Genomic DNA, 19,074 nt, shown 5'->3' with positions numbered 1-19,074 from the left:
AGATGCAGTCTACACAATTACACAGAGGTGAATAAGATAGCACATAGCAGTAAATTACAGGTAATGGAACCAACACCTGAGGGAAGAATGGATGGTTGGGCTGTTTCTCTCCCTCCCTCAACACACAAAAACTCTGAATGCAAAGTTAGAAAGGAAAATTTATGTCCCAAAAGACAGAGGTGGCTATAATAAGCATGAGTGATGAAGAACAAATACAGAACAATCTTTGGGTATTATGCCAACTAAAATAAAATTGTATTTAAAGCAGATCAATGAGAAGTGCCAAAACTGGTGGTGGKGGGGGAGGGGTTTAATCCAAAGATACACTACCTGAAATGCAGCCTGATCCAGACAACAACTGATGGGTCTTCCAGGAACTACATTTATTGAAAGTACAAACCAACATCAGCATATCACTGGCAGCCACAGGACAGATCCATTCCAAGCAGTCAAATTAATTTCTATTTCAATACCAAACTCAAACCATCTCAAGTATTAGAATAGTGAAATACAATCAAAATGGAAATCAACCCATAATGTACAAAGCATCCCCACCACAACAAGTAGTAAATTAAATGAGCAGAAACTAAAGAAAAGTATTGTCCRGATAGGGAGATTATATTTACATGTATACTGTAGAACAAGAGCGCTCAGTCCGGACATCAGAGGGCCATAACTAATCTTCCATTCCAGTATTGCTACAGTGCAAAGGAGGCCACTTAAAAYAGGTGCGATTCTGATATGGAAAAGACTGTGAAATACTGATGCCAAGAAAAAAACTGCACAGTAAGACTTTGGACTCCTTTCTCTCCATCTCTTATGCCCATTCTGTGAAACATGTTTTTGTACAGTTGGTAGTGTACCGGACCTATTTTACATTAAACAGCATTTAAACCTTTCAAGAAATCTGTAAAATGAGCTTAASAACTCTTAACTTCCCTTGAAAACAGCTTTCTGATGCAAGAGTGAAGCATTACAGCTACAATAACCAACCCGAAAATAATACTTCCCATAATATTGTCCTGAGGAGTTTAACAAACAAAACACTGATCCAAGCCATAGGGTCAATGCTGTGGGTGTTCAGTGAGGATTCTCCCAGCACAAAGCATATAAACACTGGCACAAATACATAGATCAAATATCCTGYTGCTGAAGATGGTTTCTGAGGCAACTCATCAACACTGCAACTCATTAACAGATTTCACTGCCTACCTATGCATTTAGGACGGGATAGAAAAAGGACACATACATTTGTTGGATTTTAGCAGAATAGGAACAATAAGCTATTGCTTTATTTACTGAAAATGTGAAGGAGAGAGACTAGCTAGAATCCCTTGGCAGCTTTAACAATCAAAATTAAAGAAAGACAGAGTAAGAATTACAAGTCTRATAGCTTGTGTTAGCAAAGTGATACAGCAAAGCTCCTATTTTTTGTTAAAGGTTGTTTTTACAGAGTACAGCTCTACAGAGTACAGTTTCTAAGGGAAGACAYGTCATTTTATGATAAAATACTAACCCTGAAACAAAATATTTTGTCACTTTTTCCCACACACATTCTATCTTCACAATCCAATCTAGTATTTTTCTTTTGAAACCGAAGAAAGCAGACTTTTCATTTTGCTTTGAGTTCATTCTTATAATTATCTTCTATACAAGTAGAAACTTCTGACAATACCGGACAGCATTTTCAGTAGAAAAATGACTTTGTCATATTCTGATGCCTAAGTACATGATACAAATTTCAAGGTATGTAAGATGTTGACAGTTGGCAAAAATAACAAACATCATTTGGTCTAGGTTTTGTATGTATTAGTGAACACTAAGTCATTATTTCTCATAGCACTCTATGCGATGAGGTATTCAATACAGCTTGATCTACATATTTGAACTCTGATCCTGTACAACATCAATTTAATCTCATGAAAGTGTTCCCACTGATTTCACATGGAAAAAAAAATGATGCATGTGTATAAACCCTTTACAGTTTGGAGTTCTGAATGAGGGAGTCTGGACAAACTCCTAGTAACAGAGAATTCTTTTCACCATGTGTGTATACAGTGCCTCACATAAAAGAGATTCCTTTTCCAACTGAGTTGTCCAGGTATTATTGCAGAGAATCTTAGAAAAGCATAATAATAATAATGTTTGAGGGTTGGACATTATTATTACTGTTTTTATATGAGASAGAGGTTTTTTACTTCTTTCTAAAATATGTTAATGTCTACAGTACTCATGAGAATTTCCACAGAAATTACACATTTCAGTTTTTCTAATTTATCAGTCCCCCTATGAAAACATGGTCTTCCAATTAAACAACCTGAAAAGCATTATTCTCCTTTTCAGAACCAGACCAGTCCCTTTTCTTTGCTTACGAGTGCAGCCAAGGGTGGATAAGAGGAAACTACTCTCAAGATCTGATAAAAGCAACAGGAAAACTTCATGACCTGAGCAGAAAAGTTTGCTGTACCCATGAAGGAAAAGGCRATTGAGAAGGCTTGGCAGATAATCAACATGGGAGCTTTCCTCACAATGACAGTGTTCATGAGCGACCTGTCAAAGCTGGTCTCCCTAATTACCTAAGTCAATTATCGTTCAAGGAGTTTACAGCGAATGCTGACATGGTGGATGTTCGAATGGCAYTGCACACTGTGCAATTCCTTCACAGTGTATGATCGAGTATATAGGAAACCCCTAAAGAACTGACATTTATGTGCAGAGGCTTCTCAGTGCAGTAGACACAAATTAAACCTGTGAGCCCATCCTACGTTCTCATCTGCTGCTCAGGAATCCTGGTCAGGGCCAGCTGCGGAGAGTCAACCACGGGGATGTGGCAGATCACTGCCACTACACAGGACTAGTCAGAGAAAAGCCATGAGACTGAATGACTCCCAATTTTGAGATCTGATGTCCTAACACTGAAGTTTGTTCTAATTCAGGAAGGAAACCAAAAACTTCCAAAACATCTGTGGAAATTACTGAGCTCCTAGCAACCCTGGGATCTCTAATCCTAACCCTATCCACCTGCCAGACTGCMAAAATCAGCAGTGTGGAAGGCCCCAGGAAAACATACAACTAGTGAGTCCTGAGAGAGAAGCACATGGGATATGGGTCCTGTATCCCCATAACTGAAAAACAGGCAGGCAAGCTACCAAGGTAACTCCCAAAGCAATTTACCCCAATAAAACTTTTMTAGCATCAAGTTTTCTTCACAAAGCATTTTAAGGCAATAGATCAGATCAAGCTTTTTGTGTTTCAGTATGCAAGATAACCATATGGTAGCTGGAATTATTAAAAACGTAGAAAGCAAAACTGTTAAAGTATAACACAGTCAACAAAATGTCCACTCTGCATTAGATTTTCTGGGTGTTTAAGATTATTAAGATACTATGCACCACAACTTTAGCCATCAGACYTCAGGTACAGCTTTCATCTCCCTTGGCAGCGAACAACCCTCTGCAAGGCAGCCAGTGCATGTGTCAGCAGGCAGCAGYAGAGAGCGGGCACCAGCAGCTGCGCAACTGCCAGGCAGAGTGCCGTGGCTGTGGCACCCAGCATCTAAAGCTGCCTTATTTATTTATCACTCATTCCCTACGAATAGAAGGGTAAAACTATGCATTATTTTGAGGCATATCATCATTTATTTTCTTACAGAAGTAACTATCTCCACTTTTCTGTATAACTACCAGTCACCAAAGCTGAACCCAAGCAAATTTCTGCCTGTGTCAGTTTCCAACATTTTCTAGTAAAAATACTTGTATATTTTTACCTATATTAAAATACATACATTGCATAAATTCAAATCACCATGTTTTCATATATATTAACTGTGCTTACAGATTTGAATTTATATGCATGTCTGTTCTAAATACTTAAAATAAATTAGACAAGTATTTGCTATTTGGAATATTTCATTTTTATTTCCTTCATTTTAGTCTTGAATTTATTTCATCTTGATTAGTCTGTGACCATCTTTTTGTTACATTTTGGAATCATGAGGCACTTTTTTCCTAAATAAGCATACTGGAGGAAACAATATTAGGAAGATCAAATGAGCCTGAGCTCTTCTTTTGCAACGCAATAGGACCATTCCAGGTGCTCAGGTAACAGATTTCATTGAGATTATTTGTGTCTCCCATTTCCATTATCAAAATTCTATCACAAAACTACACCCAAAATAGCATTTGTCCATTCGGAAAATTCCAATAGGTAAAAGAAATCTACTCCTTGATTTTTTGACTCCATTTCTGACACTTCCTCATGAAAAGCTTTTCTCTTCAAGGTTGCCAGCAGTCTTTCCTAACACAAGAATAATTCCAGGAACTAGAATTATCTGTCCTGAAGATATGAATCTACCTGGGGTATAAAGTTTTAAGTTAAGACCAACTATTAAGCTAATATGGTAAGCCAGGAAGTCTTTAATCATCTTTTCAATTATAAACTCACAGTAAATGCAATGTTCTTGAAATACGTTTAGTTYAAGAGGGCAGTACTTGAAAGCATGAGTTGCAAAGTAAAAATTAGGGGAAACTATAGAAGGCAGAGTATATAAAATGCAGAGGGGGATTACTCCCAGGGATTTTCCCTGAGTGTTATACAAGACATACCATATGAACTACTATCATTCCTGGAGTCTCCCATTAATATTTTCAGAAACCAGACACTCAAAAATACCATGGAAATGCTACCTCTGATTGATCAGGATTACAAATTGCCTTCATTTGGTTCTCTCAGACTGTCTCCAATGAAGTTATCACTTAGACTGCTCTGGACTGTTCTCTCAATACTTCTTAGTACATTAGGTGGAGCAACAAGGCTATATGGAACGCCTTGTTGCAGTGAGGCTTAAATGGAAACATACAAGAAAGCACAAAATCGCTAAGAAGCTTTATAACTTGTTAAAAGTACTATGTTATCTGCTCTGCCCACCTTTAATTCTCAACAGATAACTGGACAAGATGTTATCTTAATCACAACAAAGAAGACCTCCTAGTTACTATTTTCTCATAGTGACTGAGTGAGTGAGTGCATAAAATTGGCAGATAAAAAAAAATCAGCAGTAAATTCTCATGACCCAACTCATTCATATTTCTAACAGTAACTATCCTTTCCAAATTACTGTTCTATGCCTGAAAAAAATCTTTACTAAACAGTCTGAGTACTACTGTATGAGGCTTTCCATAGGTCACACACACAAGACATTTCACTCTTGAACACATTCTTCAGTATATTTGAACAGTTGAGGGTCTGACACATGCATGCCACTTAACTAAGTTCAAGGGTTCTGACCCTCAAAAGGATCCAATAAACTTGTTATTGCTAGACATAAACACTACCACTCAGATGGCAATATTTATGAGCAGCAGACTGCATAAATGGCTATGCATCTGCAAAATAAAAGCTTATAGCATGCAAAATTGGGAACATTAAAGGAAAAGGCTGAAAATGCATCTTTCAATTTTTGTCCGTGTTTTCTGAACTGCATGTGAAGTATTCACAGTTCCATCAAACAGTAACGAAGAAGAAAAATTAAAAGAGCAAGATGCCTTTTCTGATGAGTTGTTACAGGAAACTTCTAAAATTTGCCCAACTATTTTATTTGGAAGAAGAGTATGCTTTTCTCTAAAGCAACAGATGCATAAAATAATTAATTTCCTTAAAAAAAAGGTGTGTCAACTTTAGTGTTTTTTTCCCCCCCAAGCWGTTATCATCATCCCTAAAATCTAACACATCCAAAGGCATTAGATCAAAGACAGGCTACTATTTTTTAATCTTTTCTCTTATATTACTTAAGCATTAGTTTTCTCTTCAATCATTTAAAAAATACTGAGCAAATAGGGTATCATGTTTTATAAATCAAATGATAGCTATCATATAAAATCAAAGCAATCTTTTGAACTACAGGTTTTCAGCATAATTTGACTTCTCAAATGGATACATTACCAGCATAGTGTCCAAGGAATTAGACAGTGTAATTCTCGTTAAGGTTGTGCTGTTAATCCCTGCACACAGTATACTGAAAATTTGCACTCAAATGATATATTCTAGATATTGGTAGAAATTACAGTTCTCTAGATTCAGATCATAATTATATAGGATTGCAAATTGTACGTTTATCCATTCCTAGGAACAAAGTGCAAAGCAAAATCTGCAATTCTAATGGGTGTTTTCATGCTAAATACAGATCCTGAAAACACTGCAGTTCATTTACTAATTAGACAAGATTTGTCTCCCTTGTCTTTTTCTTTTCTTTTCACTAAGATACATGCACATTATAAAACAGCAAAAAAATAAATGTACTGGCCAGAAATAACATAGGAAAAACTGCTGAATCTTTCCTTACCACATAAACTAGATGCACTCTCCTTTTTGAAAACGTTCCAAAAACATTCAGACATACAGTAAATTGGATGTGACTGTTTTTTTTTTTTTTTTTTTTTTTTTTTTTTTTTTTTTTTTTTTTTTTTGTCCGTTTGTTTGTTTCTTATTATCTTTCTGTTGACATTTATTACTTTTTATGTATTCAGAGAAAGTACAAACTGTTTCCCAGCCTAAATGGTTTAATTTTACAAAGTCTACATAAAATCACCTCTACTTTTAATTTCAAAAACTGCATAGCTTTGGACAGATAGYACTGATGAGCCATGCTACATGTAGCAAATGTGTTCAAGCACAACATAAATAAATCTTGAGGTAATTCAAGACACTACAGGCTTTTGTGCCTTCCATTTTTCAACAAAGTAAACAAGCATAATTTCATTTGCTTCAGTGTATCTTTGAAGAAGTCTAGAGATAAACCACATTTGGTTTTATGGAACTAAAATGATCACAACTGAAATAACTGCCACAGTAGGTATTTGTAAGACAAACAGTACATAGGAAAGTTCATCAGCACTTTTCCTTTGTAAATATAAAAGCACAATAAAAAATACCCATTTACTTGCTGATCGGCTGTCATAAGCTTGTTAAGAGTGAAGGATGGAAGAATAAGACATGCAGAGTTTTTACTGAACAAAGAGCTGTTCAGGTGCTGTGACATTACTAGCAAAGCATTACAGGAAAGGGTTTTTCACCGTACCTTTCATATTTTATTAATAGGTGACTGAAATTGCCATTTCAATCATTCCACTTCACCTGCTCTAACGCCTGTTAGCAACAATTATATTAGTTGRGGGCTTAAGCTCCACATACAGCTCTATCAGTGTACACATCTCTTAGCCTGATAACTCTCTCTTATGAAACATTTTCAACTGAAATGTRGGTAAAATGTTGACAGAAGTGCCTGATACCAGCCTGTGGTTGCTAATTTTCTAGAATGGAATACATGCAAGAAAAATGAAATTCTAAACATCAGAAAAGTAGAAGTATTTAAGCTTTCCTTCTCTGCCTCATGCCAAGCGCTTATCCTGATGCTACACTTTGCATAAGAATACAAGACAGAGAGCAACAAACAAGCACATCTCTGAAAGTTTCAGGAAAAAATGTCATTTCCATAGTGGTTCTGTGATAAAATTTGACCAGACCGTTCAGACTTCAGATTCCTTCACTGACAGTTCTGTATCTGTATATTTGGGTTTTTGCCTGCTTCCTTAAGGAACTGAATGTTACATATTGATAATGTCTGTACATGTTTTTGACCACTCAAATTAATTCCAACTAAAATTGAAAGAGAGAGAAATCCTTCAAAGACACCAAGTCCAATGGGTTCCAAAAAAAAGGTGGTGGCTGGGTAGATGCAAAGACCTTACTTAGCATCTCCACAGAGCAAAAGTTACAAGCTTAACAGTATTATTAAACAAAAGAGAATTCCTCAAAGGAAGAAATTATGACTGACAGCTGCAAGAAATCTGGCTTCAGAAGTTGTATTGATCCAAAGCTATAGGTATATACCAGAGACTCCTTGCCAACCTCACGCACTGGGAAGAAAATTTGCAAGGTTCATTTTATCTTGTCTGCATATAYGTAGTTCTAATTATCCTTATTTGGATTTCTTTATAAACAGGCAAAACACAAAAAGGCAATCTGTTTTAGACACAAGAAGGATGGAAGCGGATGATAAAGCAAACATAAATCCTTTCCTGACCTTGTTACTGACTCATTACATAATCCTGCAAAAGCCACGCTTGTGCTGCATGTGCAGGGTTCTCACCTGTACCACAAGGGTATCATGCCTCCACCCTGGCAGCACATCCCAGAGTTCCACGCAAAACACAGCATGTGAGGGTGAGACCCAAGATGGGGAGTGCATCAACACAAAGTAAACAACACCTAAAATAGAAGTTGCATCAACACATCCAGACCACTAAGGCACCTGTCACACAGTACTCACAAACTGTGGTCACCCCATAAATCACCAGGTGCCTGCCAGGAAAAGGAGGAGACAACAGCAGGAATGGCGAGCAAGCATGCATAACTCTCAGGCAGAGGAAGCTACATCAGACAAAGATGGAGAGCCCTTTTAATCATACCCAATATAAGTAAGCCTCTTCTGGCACTGTGGGAGGCTATTTCCAAATGTGGTTTAGTAATGCAGACAGAATCATCCTGAATACTGGGCCATTAAAAAAAGAAAAAAAGTGAAAATAAGATCCCTCTTTGCTTCTAATCAATGTTCACACATCAGCAAATGTTTGGATACTCCTCTTAAATAAATACATACAACTGTGCATCTTCCAATTTCTTTATGGAACACTAATTGCCCACTGCACAAAATGTATAATGTTTAGCATGTGATCACTGTTATATGCACATTAGTCATAGATCTAACATTTTGGGGCACAACTTGCTAATCTCGTGCTCCTCCAAATACAATTTCACTTTCCAAAACTGCCAGAACTCAGCAACAAAACAAACCCAGAAAAGCCTGATGCCTAATMCAGACTAGCTTTATCACCACCATACTCCTCTCAAGCGTGTACAATATAGCTGCACAATGTGTGCAGTATGAATCAATGCCACCACTGGTGGTCTCTGGCTTCTGGGGTCACAGATAATATCCCATGACAAGAAATTTGTGTGCTACACAGCCTTTGAAAACATTCAGCATRAGATCTTAGCTTCCAACCTGCATTTCTTAACAGTTACAATGAAAGGATTTCTTCTAAAAATACTTCTAGTTATTAAAATTACTAAGGAGGGTACTTCTTTACCTCCAAAGGATAGCACTTCTCAACCTCAGAAGGTCCCTCATGTTTCAGTGTGCCACAACTATTTACTGCAGGATGCAAGGTCAGCCACTTCAGCTTGCAGGATCAGCCAGTTAACGATCCTGCCAAAACTGGAATAGAATTATGACAAATTCAGCCTAGGAATTATGAAAAGAAAGTTGGCTGGCACAAGCAGGCCAGAAATGCATGAGAGCACAATAGCTTCGTAGATGTGACCCTTCTCAAGTATTTAYCACTCTGGAAGAGCACTGTACTGCTAGCAGTGCACATGATGTGATCTTTACCTGTGGCAAACTGAACACATGCAGCATGCTTCCGTGGATTTCAAGCCTCAATGTAGTGACCGTGCTGGCAAGCACGGCCCACTTGCCTGCATCACTGACTGCACACACACAAGCATAATATGCTGCTTCCTATGGAACATGTCTGCTCCCCTCTATTCCAGGTGCTGACAGAAGGATCTCGTTTTGAATTCGAAATCTGTTTTAGAAATACTTACAATGAAAGTTTCTGAATGGCAGCAAACATCTGAAACCTTGATCAAATATTTATCTGCTTTATAATTATTAAAAGATAGTCTATGAGGAGCTGAAAGGTTATAAGGAAATACTGCCACTAACTTATTGACAAGTTCAGCTCAACCTTAACTGCCTCTTGCTCAGGCAATAACCTTGCAATATATGTACTACTCTTCCTAAAAACAGCATCAGGTATTTCACAGCTCATTCAACAGAACACTACAGATCACATTTCCAAATATGCAGAACTCATATTAAAAAGGAAACAAAGAAACAAGTTGAATAAGTTTCCATAAGTATTAACTATCACTATAATACAGAGGTACATGCTGAAAAGTAAAGAGGAAATAAATGCTTTTCATTTCACAAAATAAATACTTTGGGGATTACTAATAGTACATCAATCATTGTTACTCATWGACCTAGTCTAATGGAGTGAAAATAAAAAGGAAAGAACATCATAGTCATTTTGATAAAAAAATAGCAACAATAACAGCAGTGCAAAGCACCAAGTGCAAACTCAAAAGCAAAACCATACACAAGAACATGTTTCTAATTAATATTTATTGCATATGCAGTCATATATAGCATTGTTAATCCAAGTGCTGGTCCACTATAAATGCAATATTGCAAAACTAGTTATAAACCAAGACCCTCTAGGCTGAATTTTGATCTCAAAACACAGAGTTACTTTGAGGACTCCTAGCACAGTTAACTGGGTGCATTTACAATTCATCAGACAATGCAGTGAAAACTTCTGTSTCTCATATATTTTAAGTTTTTCTTCAGAATAATCTTTTTCAGGTAAGAATGAGTTGTTCTTGCCAAAGAATGTGTAAAAACTGCAAAGTCTTGTGTGTCGTTTGTCACTTCCACTAGGCAGCACAATAATAGTCATTCTCTTCCCTTCCCTTCTCTCTCCACCACAGTAAGAAGCATCCTCAACCACAGTAAGAAGCATCCTCAACAGAAGCTTCACGTTTTCAAAGGAGTGCATGAATAGGAAATAATGTGAGCAGAGAATTGCAGTGACCTTGAGCAAAAGTCTTTGTAAGCTAATGCCTAATTATCAAATTTATTTTTTTTCCACGCAACCCTAATGATCTCCAGAGTTTCAGGGTAAAATTTCTGACAAAAATGAAAGAACAGGCCCAGCCCACATTTAACAAGTAACCTGAAAGTGAGGGTTCCCCCCTGGGGTATTAGAAATACCCTCCTAAGGAATAAAACACACGGAGTAGAGACTTGAACTTGCATATGCCACCCTCTAGGTTATCGGATGTAGATTTCATATTCTCCCAATAGAAAGACCTTGGAACTGCTCCTAGTGCAAGGTGCACACAACAGGAAATGTTTTTCCCTCCCAGTACTGCTCAGAACAACTTCTATCCTGCAAAGCCTCAAGCATATAGCACTAAATGCATAAATAATAGCAGTATAAGGAAAGATGGAAGGAAGGATAGAAAAAGAAGGAAGGAAGAACTTTTCATTTTGTCTACATTTCTCCTGTGCAATTTTTTCTTGGTCTTTAAATCTGTGAGTGGTACTCCAGGCCCAAARAAGTAATTAGGAGTTTTTCCAGCTACCTTAGTGCCAGAATACCAAACTGTATTATTATTTCTAGTGGCTACCATTTAAAGGGCATCGTCAGGATGCTTCYGACATCTAGCAATATCATGATATTTGATCTTTTTGCACTGATATGATGACCCAGCTTCTCTAGGTACTAATATAGTATTCCATAATAAATATATCTGGCATATCAAARAAGAATGATCCTAGCACTCTGAAAGCCAGAGCCTAGTTTAGGTGGCTCATAACAGCATGGCTAAAGCTCTAAACAGCCAAAAATTAATATTCTCAGTTTAGACCAAATAATGAAACTCAGGTTAAAAGTCACATCCATAGTGAACTGTGACATGATAGATACTGAGCTAGCTGTAAACAGGCTTATACACACATTGGAAACAGCTTAACTATGTAGCACATATCTCATTAGGGCCTTAACTACACTTCTACTGAAAGGATAAATTACTTCTGCATTTTTGATGTCTCTGTACTGCTTTCAGTATCTGTGTTAGCTCATACGCAGCTAGCCAAAGTATCTCTCTACTGCACTGCAGTAGGCAGCATGACCTTACAACAGAGATCAAACACAGAAGGTATTTAACCAATACTAAACCAAGCAAAGCTACAGGGTTCTCTATATCTACATCATAGCATAGATTTAGTTACATGCACTATGCAAAGAGACCTGAACACTACCTTAAGGCCTGGCAATAAAACAAAGCTAGTGTTATTCTAGAGCAAGTACTAAAACTTTCTCTAAAACTTTCTACTTCACTTTTAAAATCTACAGTAACAGCCAGTGAAAAGACTTAAATTCAGTAACTTAGAAGAATCTATTACCAGGGTCTGACTCAGATGTAGAGACCTCTTTAACATTATTTAATGTTTCTCTGCAGATGTAGTGTCCCGAAAGATTAATTATTTCTGCATATACTTAACCTGAAGTTTTAGGCAGGCAAACGTGTTCAAAGAATCCCTTGGTCTACAACAGTTTGTTTAAATTCTTACTTCTGCTTTGAGTCTTGGGATTATCATCAGCCAAAAATAGTGAGATGCACTGCAGGGTAGAATGAGCATCTCAGTTTTCCATTTGCCACTCTGCCTGACCTGAGCAGTTGGTCTAAGTCATCATCTAGATAAGTTATGTATGATTTAATTTCTGCAATATATCCAAGAATTTCTTGAATTTTCAAGAAGAATTACAACATGTTGTGATATATTTTTGTTATTGCAGAACAATGAAAATGCTGCTGCACCAGTATCGGTTAGCAGTAAACTACTTTGGAAAAATTGGACATCAATCTTTCTTACACTTTTTCCAGCGGCACAGCTACCACTTGAAGGAAATAGCCTTTGACTTCACACATTTTCCTTTAAAACTGATACCAAATTTGAAAGACAGAACAGTTTTGATCCCTTCCTTAAATCTGGATCAAAACTTGATGTATCTGTATTTTACTTGCAGATAAATTTCCAATATAAGACATCATTTCAAGTTAATCAAGGAATTTCCTCATCTTGTAATTTCTCACCTGCAGGTAGTTAGAACTGTGATTACAATTAAAATTACCATTAAAAAGTTCATGCTGTGGCTTCATTACCTGTGTCAAATGACTTATATTAATTATGAATTATAATATTCATAGATTTGTGTCAACATGCACCTCAACAGGAACCATGAGATTTCTGGTGAAATCTTCAGTTGAAGATTTAATTGGGTAAAAATCTGAGAACTCAAGCTAAAACTCAATGTCATGAAAGAAAGACTTGGCCTTTCAAGTAGTCAGAGAGCAAACATAAGGATGTCACTCAAACAAAGTGCTCTGCCACATTCATATTAATGTATTACAGACTGCTTTCCATTATTCATTCAACTAAAACATGAACTCAGAGAAGGTCTTGGAACCAATCCAATTCCCTTCTAAGTCAATGGAAAGGCTCTTGTAGCACCTCCTCGTGACTCTTTCCTGCAAGCACCCACTCAACTGCATGCAAATAAGATGGTAGTGTTAGATACTGCAGCATTTCTGTCTCAGGATACTCAGGATATAAGGATAGCAGTCTGACTGCACAGAATCAGCATCCAAGGTTTGCAAAGTTCTTGTACTGACAGTAGCAGTTTCTATCCTCTGCTGTGTAAGGCCATACTGCATTTCCCCAGAAGTAGTGTCCTGAATTGGGTCATTTTCTCCCTCTAAGGATAAATAATAATGCCCTAATCGCCCAATTCATTAGCAACCTCAAAAAGTGAAAAGCCTCTTCTGATGTAATTAGTGAAACGGACAAGCAAGGATATATTATGAAAATATATTTCAGCTTCCTATTAATGTAGAAGAAGAAAATACATGCACATCTAGTAAATAATTTAATTTCAATGCAAATTGAGTGTTTAAACACTTTTAGGAAAGTGACGAAGCTACAGAATGTAGACATGCACTAAAATTACGCAACAGATGATCCATCGTACACCCATGGTTACTGAACACACTTCAAGCAAAAAAACTACGTTAACATCAAGTGTTAGACAAAACAGAGCTCTGCAAACTGGTATAAATCAACTATATCAGCAAAAGAATCTTGTTTAATCTTTTATCAAGTGTCCTCACCCATTCCAAAACAATTAGTCCAGTCTTTCATCTGCACCCAGAGTTACCTTTGCACTATCTACCTCTCTTTGACAGCTATTTCCAGATCCATTTAATTCACCTCTTCTTTCCTGCTTTCCATCCTCTTCTTTCATGTTTTCTTTAGATCAGGACAGATAGTCAAAAGAAGCTAATGATCATATGTCTATAACAAAAATAACGTAAAAGTAACAGTAAGTTTGCCAACAATCATCCTGATCTCTTTGCTTGTATTCTCTGCCTCTATCTTGCACCTGTCTTCTAAACTGTAAATTCTTCAAATTGAGAACTGTTTTCCATATATCTGCATATCCTTAGCATAATACAAACAACACAATCCAAAAAGAAGTCCTCAGAACTTGCTGGTATTGCCCTACCACTACTGTGAGATACAGGAGGTTGCAAAACTGTGGGAGAATGGTTCTTCAATTTCTCACTGACATCCACTTGCGTGAAACAGACTRATAAGAGCATCCTCTGAATTAAATGGCAAAGATTCATCTCCTAATTCTAATTACTGRCCATCATATAATGCAATGACACAAGCTTTAGCAACAAATGATATAAAATAATAAAACAAAAATGATACAAACACTGTTTTTAACATTGCATGCTTACAACAATTTGTCCTGGAATAATCTGCTGCAGATTGTGAAATTAATTCTCAATAACCTGCAAGAAAATAATTTCAGCTTTGAAATACTGTGAACAATACTATCTACTGAAGTAATACAATAAGAAGTTGGGATAGATTTATTTTAAAATTACAAGTAATAAGATAAAAATAAAAAAAAATCTACAGAGAAATGTATCTTCTATAGGCATCACAGACATAGCAAGATAGAATCGTATGTTCATGAATAAGCTGAAAGCATGGAAAGACAGAAGGAAACAAAAACAGAGCCAAGAGCAAAAAAAAAAAAAAAAAGGACAAAATAGCAAAAACCCATCTGTATTCATAAAGAGAAATAACAAGAAGAGCATGAATTCGAAAATAAAACAGGGTAAGACATTAGTATGAAGAGAAGAGGGACAAGGAAGAAGTGTGAAAAGAATCCAGCTTTCTAGAATGTCAATTTTTAATTACTAATAAAAGTACCAGCTTCCACAGAAGCTGCTTTATGCACGTATAAATGAAAGCAGCTTTAAGGGAAGTCCAAACCCTTAGGCGTAAGAGAGGAAACTGTCTGACTCAGGGAACTGCAAGAGACATAAAATTTCATATCCACTTTCCGTCTGCAGTCCAAATCTGCCACAGATGGCTTGTAAATGATCGTCACTGCCAGAAACCTGCAAATGATTGTCACTACCAAAAACTCATTGGCCTGTTATGGAATGAGTCGTTAGTCTCAGTCTGGATGTTCACGTAGTAAAAGTGGTCGGGAGGCACAGTACCACAGGGTAGTTTGTGCAGCCACCTATCTGTTGTACTGCCCAAAGCACACCCAACAGCAGGTGGCAAAGTGCCGCCAGCCTCTCCATCACTCCCCGACTTAAATCCAAATCCACCTTCGCCATTACACATAGCACAAGACAACTAGGTTTCACCTCCAGCTCTCTCTCTGATCTCCCTTGAGCCCTGTCCCATTTCCATTTAAGCCAACTTCAACTTCCTTGCAACTTCAACTAGTCTCTATTTCCCCTACTGGTAAAACTGAAGTAATACCTTTCCTCCACTCTCTTTTCTGCCTGGTTGATCCAGGCTATCAGCTTCAGGGTAGCARTTGCCTCTGACAATGTGCCTGTACAGTCCCACACTGCTGATGCTGAGTCTCTACGCATGGTAATGCTAACAACCTGTATAAGATGACAGACCCTCATTAAGGGAGAGTTCTAACTTAAACATTTTAACAGCACGCGACTAGGATAATTTTATACATTGCAATAACCTGAGAGAAGACAGCCTAATTCAGAGCACAGCAGACACATGCTCTTTGCACTCTGTTCTTTAGAAGAAACAGCTCTCTTATAAATTATCAATGCCATTCCTCACAGCAGGCAGCTGAGAGAGAGCCTGCCTGCATTGCAATGCACTCACAGTCACTACGAGCACCTTGCAGAGGTCATGAGCACTTTACCTGTATTGCTGCCCTTAAAATACTGAGGTATAAAGATAAATAACATACCAATATTCCAAATAAATGCATAAAACAAGTTTTGGACATCTTTAGTCTTCATAGAAATTCTTGTTCCAGAACTTGTTTACACATTGCACCTTCACAAATCTTATCTACTAATTGCCATGATTCATGAATCTACAACACAGCACTGCTCCAACACAATTTTTACCCAACTGTAATCCTTCACCTTGCAAATAACTAGTGACTGTTTATAGCTGCAGTATCTAAGCACCCAACCTAAAACTTCAAAGCAAATTCATAAAAACTACCAAAAAAWTAGGATTAAAAATATGACAAATTAAATACATATATTATTACTCATATCAAGGTAAATTATGCCATTGCATATGCACCCTGGATATTTGGCTTTATCTATTGCCTTCCACTCAAATTGCCAGACTTCCTGCTTCACAGTTCACAAGCTCCTGTTTCTAAAGTAGCTACATCTTACTGGCACAAGGAACCTTTTATTTTCTCTTCTCTTTTCTTTTTTTTCCTTTTTCTTTTTTTGGGGGGAGGGGATGTGAGCTGCAACTGATTTTTAGCCAAGTTCTAAACTTTTTTGATTCTCTGTAATAAAGGATAGAAAGACTGTCAAAATAGGCTCACTTAAAAAAAAAAAATCTGTTTGTACCTCATATATAGTTTCATACGAGTAAGTGCTTAATCATATACTTGAATTCCATGAAATAGTTTAATAAAAATAAATGTAATATAGTTACTTTTAAAGCATCATTTTCAATTGTATTTCCTAACATAGGAGAAATTCAAATTTCATATCATGAGCATTAGTGATTCAAAACTACAGCACAAAAGAGAAGAGGAAAAAGTTTGCGCTGCCAAAACAGTGCAAACTGTTCCACAAATAATATGAATATATTTCATCCATCTCAACATGAAAAAGCTAGCACTGGCACTGAAAGAAGTGTCTAGTATTTCTTTTGTAAACTCACTGAAAAATATTCTCAGTGTCTTAAAACTGAAGTATATAAATCTGTTTTGYGAGCTTTGGACATGCAGGTAGACTTCTCAGTGATTCGTGCAAGATGCATGCAAAATTGATTTCTTCTGGCTTATTCGATTGTAAGGGCATGTATAGATGTATATAGCATTTTACTAAAGAAACAGTAGTTCTCTGCTTTAATTAATTCAGGTATATATTTGCATGTACACCTAATCAGACTGCTAGGAGGAACAAGGCAAGTTTAGAGTCATGCCATCATTTTGAAGTCCCTGTCAGAATTGAAACAGTTTTTCCAAGTTCAGAGAAAGGCTTGTAGCATTTGCTAGCACACTGTATATCAATAAAGCTCAGGATATGTCACATACTTCTTTACAGACTTTAGCATATCAAATATCCCATGCTCTGTCCCCCTAGCTAGCACCGACATTGCTGCCTGTCACACGCCACCCAGGCCATAAAAGATGTGGAAAACAGGCCTCTGAGATTTGAGAGTCAACAAGCCTTGAAATCACTACAGCAAACAGGAGTTCAAAGCAACTGAGCAGATCARTCAAGGGGCATCTGCTCCCAGAGAAATCAAGTATTTCTAGGTGTGCACAGACACCAAGCCTCTACCATACCATGCATATTTCACTTCTAGAAAAGATTGAGTTTCAACATAATTTACTAATAAAATGTTTTCATATATAATCACAATCACACATTTGCTTAGAAACTCATGTTTCCTGGGTAAATACACTTAGGTATCCTGAAGGATGCTGAAAACTAGCAGTAAGATTTACAACTGTATACCTCCACTCTGGAATTAGCTCTCCATAGACAGAAAAAAAGTCAGCTTCTTTGAGAAAAATGAAATTATGCTAGAAACCTAAACAAAGAGACCTGGGATGTTTGCCTTTTGGTTTGGAGGGGCAGGGGTTCCTTAGTGGTTGCTGGCCATACACATAAGGTATCGCCTAGTCGATCTAGGCTATCAGCTTCAGGGTAGCAATTGCCTGCGGTTCCAGAGGGAACATTCATAGAGAATATTAGTTTAGAGAAAATGTGAGCATCATCAGATCAGTGTTTCTCTGAAGATCTACCATTTCGAACCTCCTTGCTTCTCTGACCCGCACTGCACAGAAACAGTTAGATAGGATGTTTTGTTTCTTTCTCAGAAAAAGTATACTAAAAATCACCTAAGCAAAGTTATAGGACTAGCCTCTACACAGCCTTGCGTAGAAGAAAAAAAAAACAGTTAAGCTGCTGCAGGGAAAAGAGTCACGGAACAGCTGTTTGTACAGTACTTATGCCTTCATTACATAGCTTCAAACGGCATAAGAATGCATCAGCTTGTCATTTCTGAAGCTTTATTGCCAATTCCTTGCATCTTTTTAAAACACATGCTCTGAAAAGGCTGTTGAAAAGTCAGTGGCAATATTCTTAGGTTCACTGTAATCAGTTTTATTTCTGATTCTTTTACTCATTAAAACTATCATCTATACAGATTATTAGAAGACTTCCATTTGTGTATCACTCATGCTATTTTTTGTTCTGTATTAGGGAATGATTTATTTGTGTTTATGTTGCATTCAACATATGATTACTACAACTACAGTCACCTAGAATAAGCAAAACACAATTCCTGCTTAAACARGTACCTTTTTTTAAAAATGCACTCTATACATTTTTTAAATTCATGATTCTCCACAAAAAAAATGATCTACATTATTCTGGCTACATTTTTATTTGCAAGCATATAGATGAAGCAAGCATATTTTGCTGCATTATCTATTTATTTCTGCAATACTTCAGTTAAAAAAAATAAATCAATCGTTGAAATCAGTACTGGTATTACTGTTCCACAGCACAGCTCAACCTGCCTGAGACATTCTTTGTCTCGCTCTCTCCTACATACCGACAAGTCACGAAGTATTTTCATACATCAGCATCAAACGCTCCTGCTCGGCGATGCTCGGGGTGCGCACAGAGAGGGCACCCCAAAGCGAGCAGGCGCTGCAAGGCGAAGGCGGGAGAGCGCAGTTCCCTCGCACGCCCCTGCGCGGGCCGCGGGACGAGCACGACACCCGAGTGCCGCACGCCCGGCCCGGCCCGGCCCGCAGCGGGCTGGGCGGC

The 19,074-nt window shown here is 37.3% G+C and overlaps 1 protein-coding gene across 1 annotated transcript in view; it reads right to left on the bottom strand.

The window, feature by feature from the left end:
* Nucleotides 1-19,074, bottom strand: part of TUB (TUB bipartite transcription factor) — a 149,608-nt gene that overhangs the window by 50,142 nt on the left and 80,392 nt on the right. The window contains exon 5 of the mRNA XM_085317085.1: nucleotides 15,542-15,672. Coding sequence (XP_085173211.1) covers nucleotides 15,542-15,672 — 131 coding nt within the window. The remainder of the gene's footprint in view (nucleotides 1-15,541; nucleotides 15,673-19,074) is intronic.

The sequence above is a fragment of the Rhea americana genome, unplaced genomic scaffold (assembly GCF_003343005.1).
Source record: "Rhea americana isolate MKP2758 unplaced genomic scaffold, rheAme1 scaffold_49, whole genome shotgun sequence".
Taxonomy (NCBI): domain Eukaryota; kingdom Metazoa; phylum Chordata; class Aves; order Rheiformes; family Rheidae; genus Rhea; species Rhea americana.
The sequence above is the reverse complement of the archived record's forward strand: the minus strand, read 5'-3'. Positions and strand labels throughout refer to the sequence as shown.